Source organism: Periophthalmus magnuspinnatus, chromosome 7 (genome assembly GCF_009829125.3).
Source record: "Periophthalmus magnuspinnatus isolate fPerMag1 chromosome 7, fPerMag1.2.pri, whole genome shotgun sequence".
In the NCBI taxonomy this organism is placed as follows: Eukaryota; Metazoa; Chordata; class Actinopteri; order Gobiiformes; family Gobiidae; genus Periophthalmus; species Periophthalmus magnuspinnatus.
In genome coordinates, this window is record NC_047132.1 from 34,168,077 (window position 1) to 34,183,554 (window position 15,478).

At 46.2% G+C, this 15,478-nt stretch overlaps 1 protein-coding gene across 2 annotated transcripts in view; it reads right to left on the bottom strand.

The window, feature by feature from the left end:
* camta1a (calmodulin binding transcription activator 1a) overlaps positions 1-15,478 on the bottom strand; it is a 413,228-nt gene that overhangs the window by 168,002 nt on the left and 229,748 nt on the right. For both annotated transcript variants that reach the window (XM_033969195.2, XM_033969200.2), the window contains exon 5: positions 14,478-14,613. In XM_033969195.2, coding sequence (XP_033825086.1) covers positions 14,478-14,613 — 136 coding nt within the window. The remainder of the gene's footprint in view (positions 1-14,477; positions 14,614-15,478) is intronic.

Sequence of the window (15,478 nt, forward strand, 5' to 3'; positions counted from 1 at the left end):
GTGTGTGGACACAATGTGTGTGTGTGTGTGTAACACTACTGTGTGTGGACACAATGTGGGGGTGTGTGTGTGTAACACTACTGTGTGTGGACACAATGTGGGTGGGGGTGTGTGTGTGTGTGTAACACTACTGTGTGTGGACACAATGTGTGTGTGTGTGTGTGTGTGTAAATGTTGACAAAATAAATAGTTTTTCTGCAGTGACACAAATAAAAGAGTCACTATGAGGTTAATGCAGACGCTGTTTTTGCCTGGAAACTTTCTTTTCCTGAGACAGAGACGTGTGTGACCCTCAGGTCCACAAAGCCCCTCACAGGCCCCTCTGAGCCCCCTCAGCCCCTTCAGTCCTCCTCAGCCCCCTCAGCTCCGGCCCTGCCCCCCTGAGCCCCCCTCAGCTCCGGCCCTGTTCTCTCTGTACAAATTAATTGAGTGAAAACACTGTGCTGTTTAAGGTTGAAGTGGGTGAAGGGAGGCACTGGAACAATTGTTTTCTGTTTGCCAGAGGCTATATATCCTTCATTTTGGCTCCCTCTCCACTCCTCCTCCTCCCTCACTCTCTCCTCCTCCCTCACTCTCGCTCTCTCCTCCTCCCTCACTCTCGCTCTCTCCTCCCTCACTCTCGCTCTCTCCTCCTCCCCTTCTTCCTCTCTCCTCGCTCTCTTTCTCCATCCATCCACCTGCTCAGTTTCCTCTGCTTCCACCTCTCTGCTCCCTCATCTTTCTCCTGTTTCTCTCTCGATCTCCTCCCTCTCCATCCATCCACCTGCTGAGCTTCCCCTGCTCCCCTCCCTCCCTCCCTCCCTCTCTCCCTCCCTCCCCTCTCTCCCTCTCTTCTCTCTCCTCTCTCTTTCTCTCCTCATTATCTTCTCTCCCTCCGTCCACCCGCTGAGCTTCCTCTTCTTCCACTTGTCTTTTTTCTCCTCTGTTTTATTCCATTCATTTTTATCTCTCATTTTCTTTCATCACACACAAATCCTCAGTGTCATTTTTGTGCGACTGTCGTTTCCATTTCAGAAATTGGCTCAACTACATGTTTAAAGTCACGTCTAAAGTCACGTCTAAAATCACGTTTAAAGTCACGTCTAAAGTCACGTTTAAAGTCACGTCTAAAGTCACGTTTAAAGTCACGTCTAAAGTCACGTCTAAAATCACGTCTAAAGTCACGTCTAAAGTCACGTCTAAAGTCACGTCTAAAGTCACGTCTAAACTCACGTCTAAAGTCACGTCTAAAGTCACGTCTAAACTCACGTCTAAAGTCACGTCTAAAGTCACGTCTAAAGTCACGTCTAAACTCACGTCTAAACTCACGTCTAAAGTCACGTCTAAAGTCACGTCTAAAGTCACGTCTAAACTCACGTCTAAAGTCACGTCTAAACTCACGTCTAAAGTCACGTCTAAAGTCACGTCTAAACTCACGTCTAAAGTCACGTCTAAAGTCACGTCTAAAGTCACGTCTAAACTCACGTCTAAACTCACGTCTAAAGTCACGTCTAAAGTCACGTCTAAACTCACGTCTAAACTCACGTCTAAAGTCACGTCTAAAGTCACGTTTAAACTCACGTCTAAAGTCACGTCTAAAGTCACGTCTAAAGTCACGTTTAAAGTCACATCTAAAGTCACGTCTAAAGTCACGTCTAAACTCACGTCTAAAGTCACGTTTAAACTCACGTCTAAAGTCACGTCTAAAGTCACGTCTAAAGTCACGTCTAAACTCACGTCTACAGTCACGTCTAAAGTCACGTCTAAACTCACGTCTACAGTCACGTCTAAAGTCACGTTTAAACTCACGTCTAAAGTCACGTCTGAAGTCACGTCTAAACTCACGTCTAAAGTCACGTCTAAACTCACGTCTAACGTCACGTCTAAAGTTACGTCTAAACTCACGTCTCACGTCACGTCTAAAGTCACGTCTAAACTCACGTCTCACGTCACGTCTAAACTCACGTCTAAAGTCACGTTTAAAGTCACGTCTAAAGTCACATCTAAAGTCACGTCTAAAGTCACGTTTAAACTCACGTCTCACATCACGTCTAAAGTCACATCTAAAGTCACGTTTAAAGTCACGTCTAAACTCACGTCTCACGTCACGTTTAAACTCACATCTAAACTCACGTCTAAAGTCACGTCTAAACTCACGTCTAAAGTCACGTCTAAACTCACGTCTAAAGTCACGTCTAAACTCACGTTTAAAGTCACGTCTAAAGTCACGTCTAAAGTCACGTCTAAAGCCACGTTTAAAGTCACGTCTAAACTCACGTTTAAAGTCACGTCTAAAGTCAGGTCTGAAGTCACGTCTAAAGTCACGTCTAAACTCACGTCTAAAGTCACATCTAAAGTCACGTTTAAAGTCACGTCTAAAGTCACGTCTGAAGTCACGTCTAAAGTCACGTCTAAACTCACGTCTACAGTCACGTCTAAAGTCACGTTTAAACTCACGTCTAAAGTCACGTCTGAAGTCACGTCTAAACTCACGTCTAAAGTCACGTCTAAAGTCACGTCTAAACTCACGTCTCACGTCACGTCTAAAGTCACGTCTAAACTCACGTCTCACGTCACGTCTAAAGTCACGTCTAAACTCACGTCTCACGTCACGTCTAAACTCACGTCTAAAGTCACGTTTAAAGTCACGTCTAAAGTCACATCTAAAGTCACGTCTAAAGTCACATCTAAAGTCACGTTTAAAGTCACGTCTAAACTCACGTCTCACGTCACGTTTAAACTCACATCTAAACTCACGTCTAAAGTCACGTCTAAACTCACGTCTAAAGTCACGTCTAAACTCACGTTTAAAGTCACGTCTAAAGTCACGTCTAAAGTCACGTCTAAAGCCACGTTTAAAGTCACGTCTAAACTCACGTTTAAAGTCACGTCTAAAGTCAGGTCTGAAGTCACGTCTAAAGTCACGTCTAAACTCACGTCTAAAGTCACATCTAAAGTCACGTTTAAAGTCACGTCTAAAGTCACGTCTGAAGTCACGTCTAAAGTCACGTCTAAAGCCACGTTTAAAGTCACGTCTGAAGTCACGTCTAAACTCACGTCTAAAGCCACGTCTAAAGTCACGTCTCACGTCACGTCTAAAGTCACGTCTAAAGTCACGTCTCACGTCACGTCTAAAGTCACGTCTAAAGTCACGTCTAAAGTCAGGTCTGAAGTCACGTCTAAAGTCACGTCTAAAGTCACGTCTAAAGTCACGTTTAAACTCACGTCTCACGTCACGTCTAAAGTCACGTCTAAAGTCACGTTTAAACTCACGTCTCACGTCACGTCTAAAGTCACGTCTCACGTCACGTCTAAAGTCACGTCTAAAGTCACGTTTAAAGTCACGTCTAAAGTCAGGTCTGAAGTCACGTCTAAAGTCACGTCTAAAGTCACGTCTAAAGTCACGTTTAAAGTCACGTCTAAACTCACGTCTAAAGTCACGTCTAAAGTCACGTCTAAAGTCACGTCTAAAGTCACGTCTAAACTCACGTTTAAAGTCACGTCTAAAGTCAGGTCTGAAGTCACGTCTAAAGTCCAGTTTAAAGTCACGTTTAAACTCATGTCTAAAGTCACGTCTAAAGTCACGTTTAAAGTCACGTCTAAAGTCATGTTTAAAGTCACGTCTAAAGTCACGTCTAAACTCACGTCTAAACTCACGTTTAAAGTCACGTCTAAAGTCACGTCTAAAGTCACGTCTAAAGTCACGTCTAAACTCACGTCTAAAGTCACGTCTAAAGTCACGTCTAAAGTCACGTCTAAACTCACGTCTAAAGTCACGTCTAAAGTCTCGTCTAAAGTCACGTCTAAACTCACGTCTAAAGTCACGTCTAAAGTCACGTTTAAAGTCACGTCTAAACTCACGTCTAAAGTCACGTCTAAAGTCACGTCTAAAGTCACGTCTAAACTCACGTCTAAAGTCACGTCTAAACTCACGTCTAAAGTCACGTCTGAAGTCACGTTTAAACTCACGTCTAAACTCACGTCTAAAGTCACGTCTAAAGTCTCGTCTAAAGTCACGTCTGAAGTCACGTCTAAAGTCAGGTCTGAAGTCACGTCTAAACTCACGTCTAAAGTCACGTCCAAAGCCACGTTTAAACTCACGTCTAAACTCACGTCTAAAGTCACGTCTAAAGTCTCGTCTAAAGTCACGTCTAAAGTCAGGTCTAAAGTCACGTCTAAACTCACGTCTAAAGTCACGTCCAAAGCCACGTTTAAACTCACGTCTAAACTCACGTCTAAAGTCACGTCTAAAGTCTCGTCTAAAGTCACGTTTAAAGTCACGTCTAAACTCATGTCTAAAGTCACGTCTAAAGTCACGTCTAAACTCATGTCTAAAGTCACGTCTCACGTCACGTCTAAAGTCACGTCTAAAGTCACGTCTAAAGTCAGGTCTGAAGTCACGTCTAAAGTCACGTCTAAAGTCACGTCTAAACTCACGTCTAAAGTCACGTCTAAAGTCACGTCTAAAGTCAGGTCTGAAGTCACGTCTAAAGTCACGTCTAAAGTCACGTCTAAACTCACGTCTAAAGTCACGTCTAAAGTCACGTCCAAAGCCACATTTAAACTCACGTCTAAACTCACGTCTGAAGTCACGTCTAAACTCGCGTCTAAAGTCAGGTCTGAAGTCACGTCTAAACTCACGTCTAAAGTCACGTCTAAAGTCACGTCTAAAGTCACGTCTAAACTCACGTCTAAAGTCATGTCTAAAGTCACGTCTAAAGTCACGTCTAAAGTCACGTCTAAAGTCACGTCTAAACTCACGTCTAAAGTCACGTCTAAAGTCTCGTCTAAAGTCACATCTAAACTCACGTCTAAAGTCACGTCTAAAGTCACGTTTAAAGTCACGTCTAAACTCACGTCTAAAGTCACGTCTAAACTCACGTCTAAAGTCACGTCTAAACTCACGTCTAAAGTCAGGTCTGAAGTCACGTCTAAACTCACGTCTAAAGTCACGTCCAAAGCCACGTTTAAACTCACGTCTAAAGTCACGTCTAAAGTCTCGTCTAAAGTCACGTTTAAAGTCACGTCTAAACTCATGTCTAAAGTCACGTCTAAAGTCACGTCTAAAGTCACGTCTAAAGTCAGGTCTAAAGTCACGTCTAAACTCACGTCTAAAGTCACATCTAAAGTCACGTCTCACGTCACGTCTAAAGTCACGTCTAAAGTCACGTCTAAAGTCAGGTCTGAAGTCACGTCTAAAGTCACGTCTAAAGTCACATCTAAACTCACGTCTAAAGTCACGTCTAAAGTCACGTTTAAAGTCACGTCTAAACTCACGTCTAAAGTCACGTCTAAACTCACGTCTAAAGTCACGTCTAAAGTCACGTCTAAAGTCAGGTCTGAAGTCACGTCTAAAGTCACGTCTAAACTCACGTCTAAAGTCACGTCCAAAGCCACATTTAAACTCACGTCTAAACTCACGTCTGAAGTCACGTCTAAACTCGCGTCTAAAGTCAGGTCTGAAGTCACGTCTAAACTCACGTCTAAAGTCACGTCTAAAGTCACGTCTAAAGTCACGTCTAAACTCACGTCTAAAGTCACGTCTAAAGTCACGTCTAAAGTCACGTCTAAACTCACGTCTAAAGTCACGTCTAAACTCACATTAAAGTCACGTCTAAAGTCACGTCTTAAGTCACGTCTAAAGTCACGTTTAAAGTCGTGATGCCTAAACTGAGAGAAATGTGATTTTATTTGTAAATCACAGACGACTATTGAGCGACTTCGTTTCACACGTGTCACTGAAACAAACAGATCTGATTGGACGATCACGAGTGACGAGACGCAGCGGCGGACGAGGACCAGACTGAGATCAGTCTGAATAAAGATTTCAGTCTGGATGTGCCAGGCTGGTTTAGGAGCGTGTGATTACATCGAGCTAACGAGGCACTGCTCTGTCTGCGGCTGATGGAGCTGATGGAGCAGGAGGTGGAGGAGGATTAGACTCTACACGAGTAAATGAACTTTCCTGTTTCCATGGAGATGTTTTGCCTTAAATATTAACTTTAATACTTTTTATTGTTTAAAATCTCACATAACCCACATTCTCTCTTGAGCTGTCAGACCTGCAGCGCCACCTGGTGTTTAATCTCACACTGTGGAACATTCCAAACAGCAGTGACATAAAAGTGGAGGACGAGGCAACAAGTTACAAGAAGAATCCAGCTAATGTGTTGAGTGAGTCATGTGTTTGTTCTGATCAAACCTTTTGCTTTTGTTCGTTCTGGGAAACACAATCCAATGTTTTTTGTCGAGTCCAGCGGCGCAGAGACGTGTTCGCACAGATGAACTTTAAATACTCACGGATTATACAGAACTTTACCACTTTCACGGCTCAAAGCGTTTAACATCGAGAAAAACACTCACACTGGAGCAGGAATCAAACCAACGACCTGCGGCTCAGTGGACCTGCTCCTGTGACTTTTACATCGAGAGGATTCTAACCACTAACCTTCAGATCAGCGGGCAAACGCTCTACCAACCGAGCCACTGAAACAGACGTGACAAACCCCAGTGTGACGGCGTGTTGGGCTCTGAACGCGCTGCTGTTTTGTGTGTTGTTTGGTGTGGGCCCGGGGCATCTGGGTTAAAGCGGTTTCCTGAGCTAAACTCCTCTTTAGCTCCTTTCATGTTAAATATCCACCTCTCGATATCACACTGAGGAAACACATTTGTTTGGTCTGTAAAACGCTACACAAACACTTCCTGATTCTCTTTGAACTTTGGGCTCTGCTCATTACGGCTCCTTTGAAACAGCTCGCGCCGCGGCGCCGCTACATTTGGAATTTGCTCTTATTAAACGTTACACAGCAGTAAATTACATCTAAACCTGCGCCTCTGCTAAATAAAACATGGGACGGAGCGGCCGGAGCCAGAAACAGCCAAGCGGCCAAAAAGATAAAGGAACCCGCCGCCCGAGACGCCGCCACGTTCACCGACATCGCCCCGAGAACGACCGAGAAAGCTGCAGACGGAGCAGAACGAGCCACGCCCTTTGAACTCTGAGCAAAGATAATGTCACAGGACGAGTTCACCTCAACCTCCCTCTGCGGCCGGAACAGCAGGAGTCCAACCTGAAGAACCGGAACAGCAGGAGTCCAACCTGAAGAACCGGAACAGCAGGAGTCCAACCTGAAGAACCGGAACAGCAGGAGTCCAACCTGAAGAACCGGAACAGCAGGAGTCCAACCTGAAGAACCGGAACAGCAGGAGTCCAACCTGAAGAACCGGAACAGCAGGAGTCCAACCTGAAGAACCGGAACAGCAGGAGTCCAACCTGAAGAGCTAAAGTTTAATAAACAAATGTCCAACTCGCAAAAACTACAGAAGCCTGAGGCGGAGTCATCATGTGACCTAATGACAGGTGCAGGGAACACCCACCAGGGGGCGATATTAACGGTTTAAGTTTTAAATATACGGAAAATTGAACAGAATTTGAAAACAGAAAGACGTGTGTAAAACACCTGAGGAAGGAGGGATGCAGATTATAAAGTTACGTGGCACAAAAGTTGGGAACCACTGTAGTGAACCAGGACCAATTTAATATATATATATATATATATATATATATATATATATATATATATATATATATATATATATATATATATATATATATATATATATATATTAAGATATATATTAAGATATATATATATATATATATATATATATATACATACATCTTAAAGCTAACGCTTAAGCTTTAGCTTTGAGTAAAATGAGCGTGTCCCACTCCGTGTTTCTCGTCTGGACATGTCTCTACATCAGTCTCACATTGGGCTTTGGGGCTCGTCTGTTTTCTCTTTTTTTCAGAGACATAACTCCTTCCTCCTCCTTCGTTTGGCGACAGCGGCCCACTGGAGGCTCCTCGCCGTGACGACAGCGGCCCACTGGAGGCTCCTCGCTGTGACAACATGAAAACACGTCGCTACCAGTGCTAAATTAAATTACAGGAGCTGTCAATAATATACAGCTTAACGCCGCTACATGTGAACTCCACAGCGGCCTCTCCAACAAAGACGACCCTTTAACCCGTCTGGCGGATTGAAGCGGCGATATCGAGGTCAGAATGAAACGCAGACGCGGCTTAACTGCTGCGAGTGATTTAGCAACTGTAAGAACTCAGAGAGAAACGCTAATTACAGACGGTTTAAAGGCAGAGCGGCTAAAAGGGTGAGTCCAGCACTGAGGGTGAGGCATAAGGGTGAGGTGCGAGGGTGAGGAACGAGGGTGAGACACTGAGGGTGAGGCATAAGGGTGAGGAGCTGAGGGTGAGGCGCTGAGGGTGAGACACTGAGGGTGAGGTGTTCATGTTGTTGGGGTGAGGTGTTCATGTTGTTGGGTGAGGTGTTCATGTTGTTGGGGTGAGGTGTTCATGTTGTTGGGGTGTTCCCGGGTGCTCCTTGGCGGTGCTCTCTGTTGTTCTGTTGCTCATAGCGACGCATCGTCTCATATTAATCCTTGAGGCTCAGAGTCTGAATCTAAACAAACGGCACAAAAACAAAAGGAGTTTCCACTTTACAGAATCTACATCTCAGCGCTGCCGTTTTCACTCCGGTGTAAACTCATCACTCACTCTGCTCCAGAGTAATTTCATACAGTGTTTCACAAAGTCTCCCGTGTTTGTACTTAGCCGCATTTGCCTGAATAAATCATTAACAGGTAACATTTTTAGTGTCTCTGCAGCAGCGTCCTGCAGGCTCCTGTATGTGCGGACTGAGGGTTGAAGTTATAGCCATGGAAACGGCTCCTTTATGACGCCACAGACCGCGCTCCTCTTCCTCACAATCAGGTAATTTGAAAAGGAAAAACGCCGAGGCGCCGACTGAAAACAGGGACTAACAAAGCCACAAGACAATGGAACGTGTAATCGATTTGCCAGCGCCGGAGAGCGAGCGCTGTTCGACAGACACAGTGTACGTTTGAATAAAAATGGAAAAATACTCAGTCCTCTGCTCCGGGCAGAGACGCTATCTGTGATCTTAATTTCACAGTCGACTTGTACCAGGACGAGGCCGAGAGAGGCCACCTCCTCAAACGAGTTTGTTTAGTGTCGTGTACGTCTGTCCAATACATCTGACCGCACGATCTGACCGCGCGATCTGACCGCGCGATCTGACCGGTTCTGGTGAATCACCGCCGCACCGTGTGCTCAAATCTAACCCTTTGTACTTTAATGAATCAATATGTAAATATATCAAGATTACAGCAGATTTGAGAGCAGAAAGTGAAACTAAATTAGATTAAATCCCCAAATGTTTTATAAATAAACCTGTGTAAACCTGAGGCTGAGCGGGTTAAAGGCGCCACACAAACACTGCACCAAACCGGCGCCGTGTGCGTAATTCGCTTAGAGACCCAAACTGCAGGCGGACAGGCCCAGGGCGCTAAAACAAGTTAAATATTGAAGGTCATGTTATATTGGAAGCCAATGCAGTGTAGCATCCTGCTTGTATCAGGCATCCACTCCATTATAACATTAGAGACTAATGTTTTGACATTTGTCTTCATTATTATCAATGAACAGAGGCGATTGAGCCACGCGCACGCCCCATTACCTTTCCTCATCGCACAGTTGCACAGTTGAAATCACACATTAGGCTGGATCCAACACGAGATGACAAGTTACGGGGCTAAGGACGGCGCGCTTGATTATTTCGATGGTAAACGAGGTGGGGTGGGGGGGCGGAGTCAGGCGGGTGGGGCGGGCCTCGGGGACCGTCCCGGTATTAGAGTCTGAGGAGGAGCCGCAGAGCGACGCGCCGCACCTTAAGAACTCCAGCTCATTTCAATCGGTATAATTAGCCTATGGTAATGAAATAAGTCAGAGCCAGTGCCACCTTCACTTAAGAGAAAATCGATCCATGTTTGAGGGAGTTTATTAAAGCGGGGGTATAATGAGCAGATAGCACAGGGGGGTACGGCCGAGGAGCGAGGAGGGTACGAGTCCACATTAACGCCTAATCAACTCAAACGCCGCGCCGTTCTGGGGCAGAAACCTGACAAGAGCCGAGCAGGTGAGACTCCAGACGGACGACGCCTGCCGTTTCGCGGCGTGAAGCCAGGGGACGCTAGAGCTGCGCACATCTGAAGACCGCCGCCGCCTGAGCGACATCAGCCACGGGAGAATAAAGCAAATCTGTCGCCGAGTAAACGAGCGGACGTCTGCGGGACATCCTCATTAGAGCCCACGCAAAAAAGGGCGTGGCGGAGTAATCAGAGGTGGACGCTGCCCCCGCGTGGCCCCGCGCGCCCCCCCCGAGCCCCCGGACCGCCGCGGGCCGCTCGGGGGGGCGATGCTCATTTATCCAGCCGTCTGGCCGACTCACCTGGAGTGATGGGGAGACGTCACGAAGGCAGCCTGCTATTTCACGCCCTGTTAAGCGCTAATGCTGCAACATGCCCTGTGCTCCAATTTTAGGGAACAGGGAACATTACCACCAAACTCAAGACTCCGTCTGCACCGCGCTCTCGGACAGAGGAGGTAACAGGCAGACGGGATGAGCCGAGCAAAGAAGGGACACAGGGGAGTGAAGAGATAGAGAAAAGAACTAGTGAAAGACTTTAAGGACTAGCGAGGGAGGAAGTGGAGGAGCAAAGAGAGAAAAATGGGACGACACGGCGGTGAAGGAGCAGAGCCGGTTTTACACAGGCCGCTGAGCTAGCTAGGACGGCCGCCGCGCAAACTGACATCTACCCGCCACGCTAGGCTGCTCCGAGGCCCCGGCGGTCCCCGGCTCCCCGCTCCCGGCCCCCCGCCGGACCGCCGAGCGCCGCCAAACCAAACGCGGCATTTGTCCTGGGCTCTAAACTCGGCCCGTGTAATAACCACAGCACCTCTATTAAGCACGGAGCAGCTGGGGAGTCGCGGCGGCTCAGCACAACAGAGCAGTGGTGGTGATGTAACGACTCCACTGTAAACCGCCAAACTTATGTCCAACTCGGCGCCGCTCTTTATCAGCGCTCACACAAACAGGAGGACGTTTACGGCCACTGTAAATACAAGAGCGCACTCAAACGCTTCAAAACACCTCAGAACATCAGCCGCTGCTTTGGAGACAATAACTGTTTATTTACACCGTCAACAAAACTGTTTATAGGACGACAGGAGCCACAGCGCCCCCTATGTGCTGTCAGCGGCACAGCGCCCCCTACTGTCAGAGGCACTACATCGTCTACATTTATCTCAGAGGTGTGTGTTGAGTCACACTAAAATTATTAAATATTTAAAGACCAGACAGTGGACAGAGCTGCAGGTGGGTCAGAGGTCAGAGGTCAGGGTCACACAGTGGACAGTGGGTTGGGGTCAGGGGGGTTTAATAAAAGTTCCCGTTGGCTGAGACACACTGGGCTCTGTGCAGAGTCTGATCTACGGCAAACACCAAACCCCAAAGGGAAAGACCTTAAAGGGGCGGTGCGTGTTTTTTCATTTAATAAAGTCCCAGTCGTCCCTCGACAGAACGTCGTATAAAGCATTTTTACTGAACCAGGAAGTAACAATGCTGCACTATTAGCATGCTAGTCATTATTAATAGAACACAGACAGCGGAAAAATCACAAAAAGTTGCAAATAAACTCGAGGAATGTTATGACTTTGTGATGCTCTGAGATCAGAAGAATCAGGTCTGAAGGTCTTTAGCTCAGCTCTACGAGTACTGCACTGTGAGTACTGCACTATGAGTACTGCACTATGAGTACTGCACTATGAGTACTGCACTATGGAGTACTGCACTGTGAGTACTGCACTATGGAGTACATGTATATGGTGAATTATTCAAAACAAATGCCATCAGCCACAAGAGCCACAGTGTGCAGAGCCACGAGCCACGAGCCACATGTAGAGCGGCGTGCACCAGAGCGGCGTGCAGTCGTTCTGAGAATAATTGAGAGCCTGTAAATGGGACTTTAAAATGCTTTTTGTATTTAATGTCACGTTGAATGTGTCATTTAAAGCCTCCTGTAGAAAAACGGCGGCTCGCTCCACGTGTCCACGGAGCTAAAGTGGCCGGCCGCCGCTCTCTAACTACAGGAGCATTAAGTGCATCTGGAGAGCCGCCCGGGGGGTTTGTTTAAGCCATATTCACAGATGTCGGGATAATTTTAGACCTTTATATTATGTTTCCACTTGTTCAATGTGGCAGTTACAAGTGCGGGAAAAGCTATACTGTAACCTCCAGAGGCCCAACGACCGGCGAATAAACGCGGCGCTCTCTGCGGCGCCGGACGACAGGCCCGGGGCGGCGGTCAGCTGGGAGCACTTCCACATCTGTGCTGAAGAGGGCACCCTCCAAATGATGTGTAATGGCAGCTATAATAATTTACAACAACATTAGATTTACAAAATGGTGGTGTAGTCGCTCATTACGCTCTAAAGGTCACGCTCGGATCTTCTGAGGCTGTTTTAATCGTTCAATTTGACTGAAACGAACTTGTACAAAATGAGAACATCTGAATTTATATTAAAAAAGTCAAGAAATGAGACAGTTATTTCTCAAATCAATTATAAAAAAGTGGAATTGGAAAACATTTAACTGCTGTTCTGAAAGATGGAGGTTTCTATAAACTCGATACGATACGATACGATATAGTCTTAAGTTTTTACCGATACCAGAGCAGACACTAAAAACATGTATTTACTTCAAAACAAAAATAAAATAAAAGTTCATGTAGCTTTGTCTAGATAAAAGTTGAAACATTCTGACTTTTTCTGCCCGTGTCCAGTGTCTCGTGTCTCATTACGTCATGTGTCCGACCATCGACTGAACCGATATGTGGAACGATATCTGATACCAGTATCGGATCGGTGCGTCCCTGATCAAGAGTTAAACTTGTCTTTACATCGGCGTAACTCCTCAGTCGTCGTTGGTCTTGTAGTTTTTGCTCAGTTATAAAAAGGGTCAGTCAAAAACATTTAAAACACAAAACACGTCTCTGTTCACACGCAGCAGAAATCTCATTATAATCTGATTTCTGGGGTAGTCAGACTATGTAAATGTGAGTGATCTGATTTCTCTCTGTTCACACTGGAGCATTTAGTTTGGACCATCACAGATAAATCCACAGATTATTCAGATTATTTTCAGATTATTCTATGTAACGTGTGACTGATGTAAACAAACGTCTGACCCTGTTGTGTTTAACTCTGTGTGTGACGTGTGTTTTAAAGTGTGTGTTTTGTGAGTGTCTCTGTTTTCCTTTGGGCCCCAAGTCGACACGGAGGGGCCCAAACACACAGCGTCCCTCTGTCCACAGACGAGGACGACCAGGACCTCAAACACACGCCGCCACCTCCACCTGAGAGCGAGCGGCGAGGTCAAACATGAGTCATGATCACATAATCTGGAGTTCAACATATAAAAGAAACGATAAACGATGATACTGAAACTGACACAAAAACAACAGATTTGAACCACAGAAACTATTATAAAATCACGAGCTGCAAGAAATAAACAGCAGAATGAGACACTTATTACACTTATAAGTTATGAATTCAACCTTTAACGCTGCAAATCTGATCGTACAGACAAAAAAATAACCTAAAAATTCTCAGTTATGCAAAGAAACATAAGTCCATATCGTGATTTTAGCGACTTCGCTGCATAAAGATCTGCACATGAACTTTTCTCATCTTTATCAAATATAAACTGAGGAAGAAATGACAGAAGAAGCAGAGCAGGAGACGCCACGTGACCCCTGACCCCCGACCAGACCCCACAATGAGACGACGTCACACTGATTCTGCGTAAACATGACACAAACGCCGAAACGTCAAACGCACAATTGTTGAAGCTGCTGTTTGTGTTAAACTACGAGACTCATTATATTTCCACAAACATCTGCACGTCCACAGCAGCACGTTTATGATCACATCCAAATCAAATATCACAACAGTTTGGAGTGACGTCGCGTGATCTGAAACACAAATAAACTCAAAACACAACAGCTCCCGGTGTTAGCATGAGCGTGTTAGCATGTTTCACTGTAAAAATAAAAAACTCTCTGGTCTAAGTTTGTTTGGCGCGTCAGTCTGACACATTTGGACCAAAACGACGTCGATTACACCTCCACAAACCACGAGAAACACTTCAACCTCACGATGTTTCACACAGCGTCCAGTTTGGCGTGTTCATCTGTGCACGTTTAGACGACACAACCCGAACACGCTGATAAAGCCCATCACACACAGCTCACACACACACTCACACGCTCTGTGTGTCGTGGGGGGAGTGACTACAGCACAGCGGCGAGGTGTGGCCGTGTTAGCTCCGCAGCCGCGCTTTGAGCCAGTAAGATTAATGTAGGCTCTCCGGAGCAAAGGCAACATCCAGGGCCTTAATAAGGTACAAACAATCCGTTCCACTCCAGCGGCGGCCCAGGGAGAACTATTGTTGTGCTGCAGTGTTTCTTGGTGAACCTCCTCTGAGACACGACTACAGCGTGTGACCGTCTACAACAACCAGCACAGAGCGAGAGTCCGCCTCTCTCCTCCTTTCACTCACCTCCACTCCCTGCACTTTCAGCTTCATGTGATCCTCCCTCGTGGTCTTTCCGTCTTTCCTCTTCTTCCAGCAGTATCCATCCTTTCGATACTTTACCTTCTTCCTATTGTACAATATCATCGACCCATTCTGCGGCCTGCGGAGAAAGAGAGAGAGCAAAAGAGGAAAAAGATAAGATGAGAAGGATTTTTAGGCAAAGCTCTAGCACAGCTCAGGGACTCATTTTGGAGATGTACAAAGAGGCGAACACGAGGAGCGGCGGAAAACGCACCAGTGACTGAGATGACAGGAGTTTGACGACCAACAAAGGGATTTTTCTGCATGGATTTCTGGCCCGGTGCGTTACATACAGGCCAGTGCATTAGGCTAGCAGGGGATGTTCCTTTGTTATTTTTCATTCATCCAATTTAAATGAGTTGTGCAGCTGAAGTCCCCAGAGCCGAGCCGGATCCTCCCCTCGCCACATTCATAATTCAGACCCTCAGAGCGGCCGCGGCTCAGAACCGAATAATCTGACCAGATCTGACGATAATCTGCCCCTGAGTCTGGAACGAGGAGTTTGTAACAGGAGGAGTTTGTTACAGGAGGAGTTTGTAACGGGAGGAGTTTGTAACAGGAGGAGTTTGTTACAGGAGGAGTTTGTAACGGGAGGAGTTTGTAACGGGAGGAGTTTGTACCGGGAGGAGTTTGTACCGGGAGGAGTTTGTAACAGGAGGAGTTTGTAACGGGAGGAGTTTGTAACGGGAGGAGTTTGTAACGGGAGGAGTTTGTAACGGGAGGAGTTTGTAACGGGAGGAGTTTGTAACGGGAGGAGTTTGTAACGGGAGGAGTTTGTAACGGGAGGAGTTTGTAACGGGAGGAGTTTGTAACGGGAGGAGTTTGTTACGGGAGGAGTTTGTTACGGGAGGAGTTTGTAACGGGAGGAGTTTGTAACGGGAGGAGTTTGTAACGGGAGGAGTTTGTAACGGGAGGAGTTTGTAACGGGAGGAGTTTGTAACGGG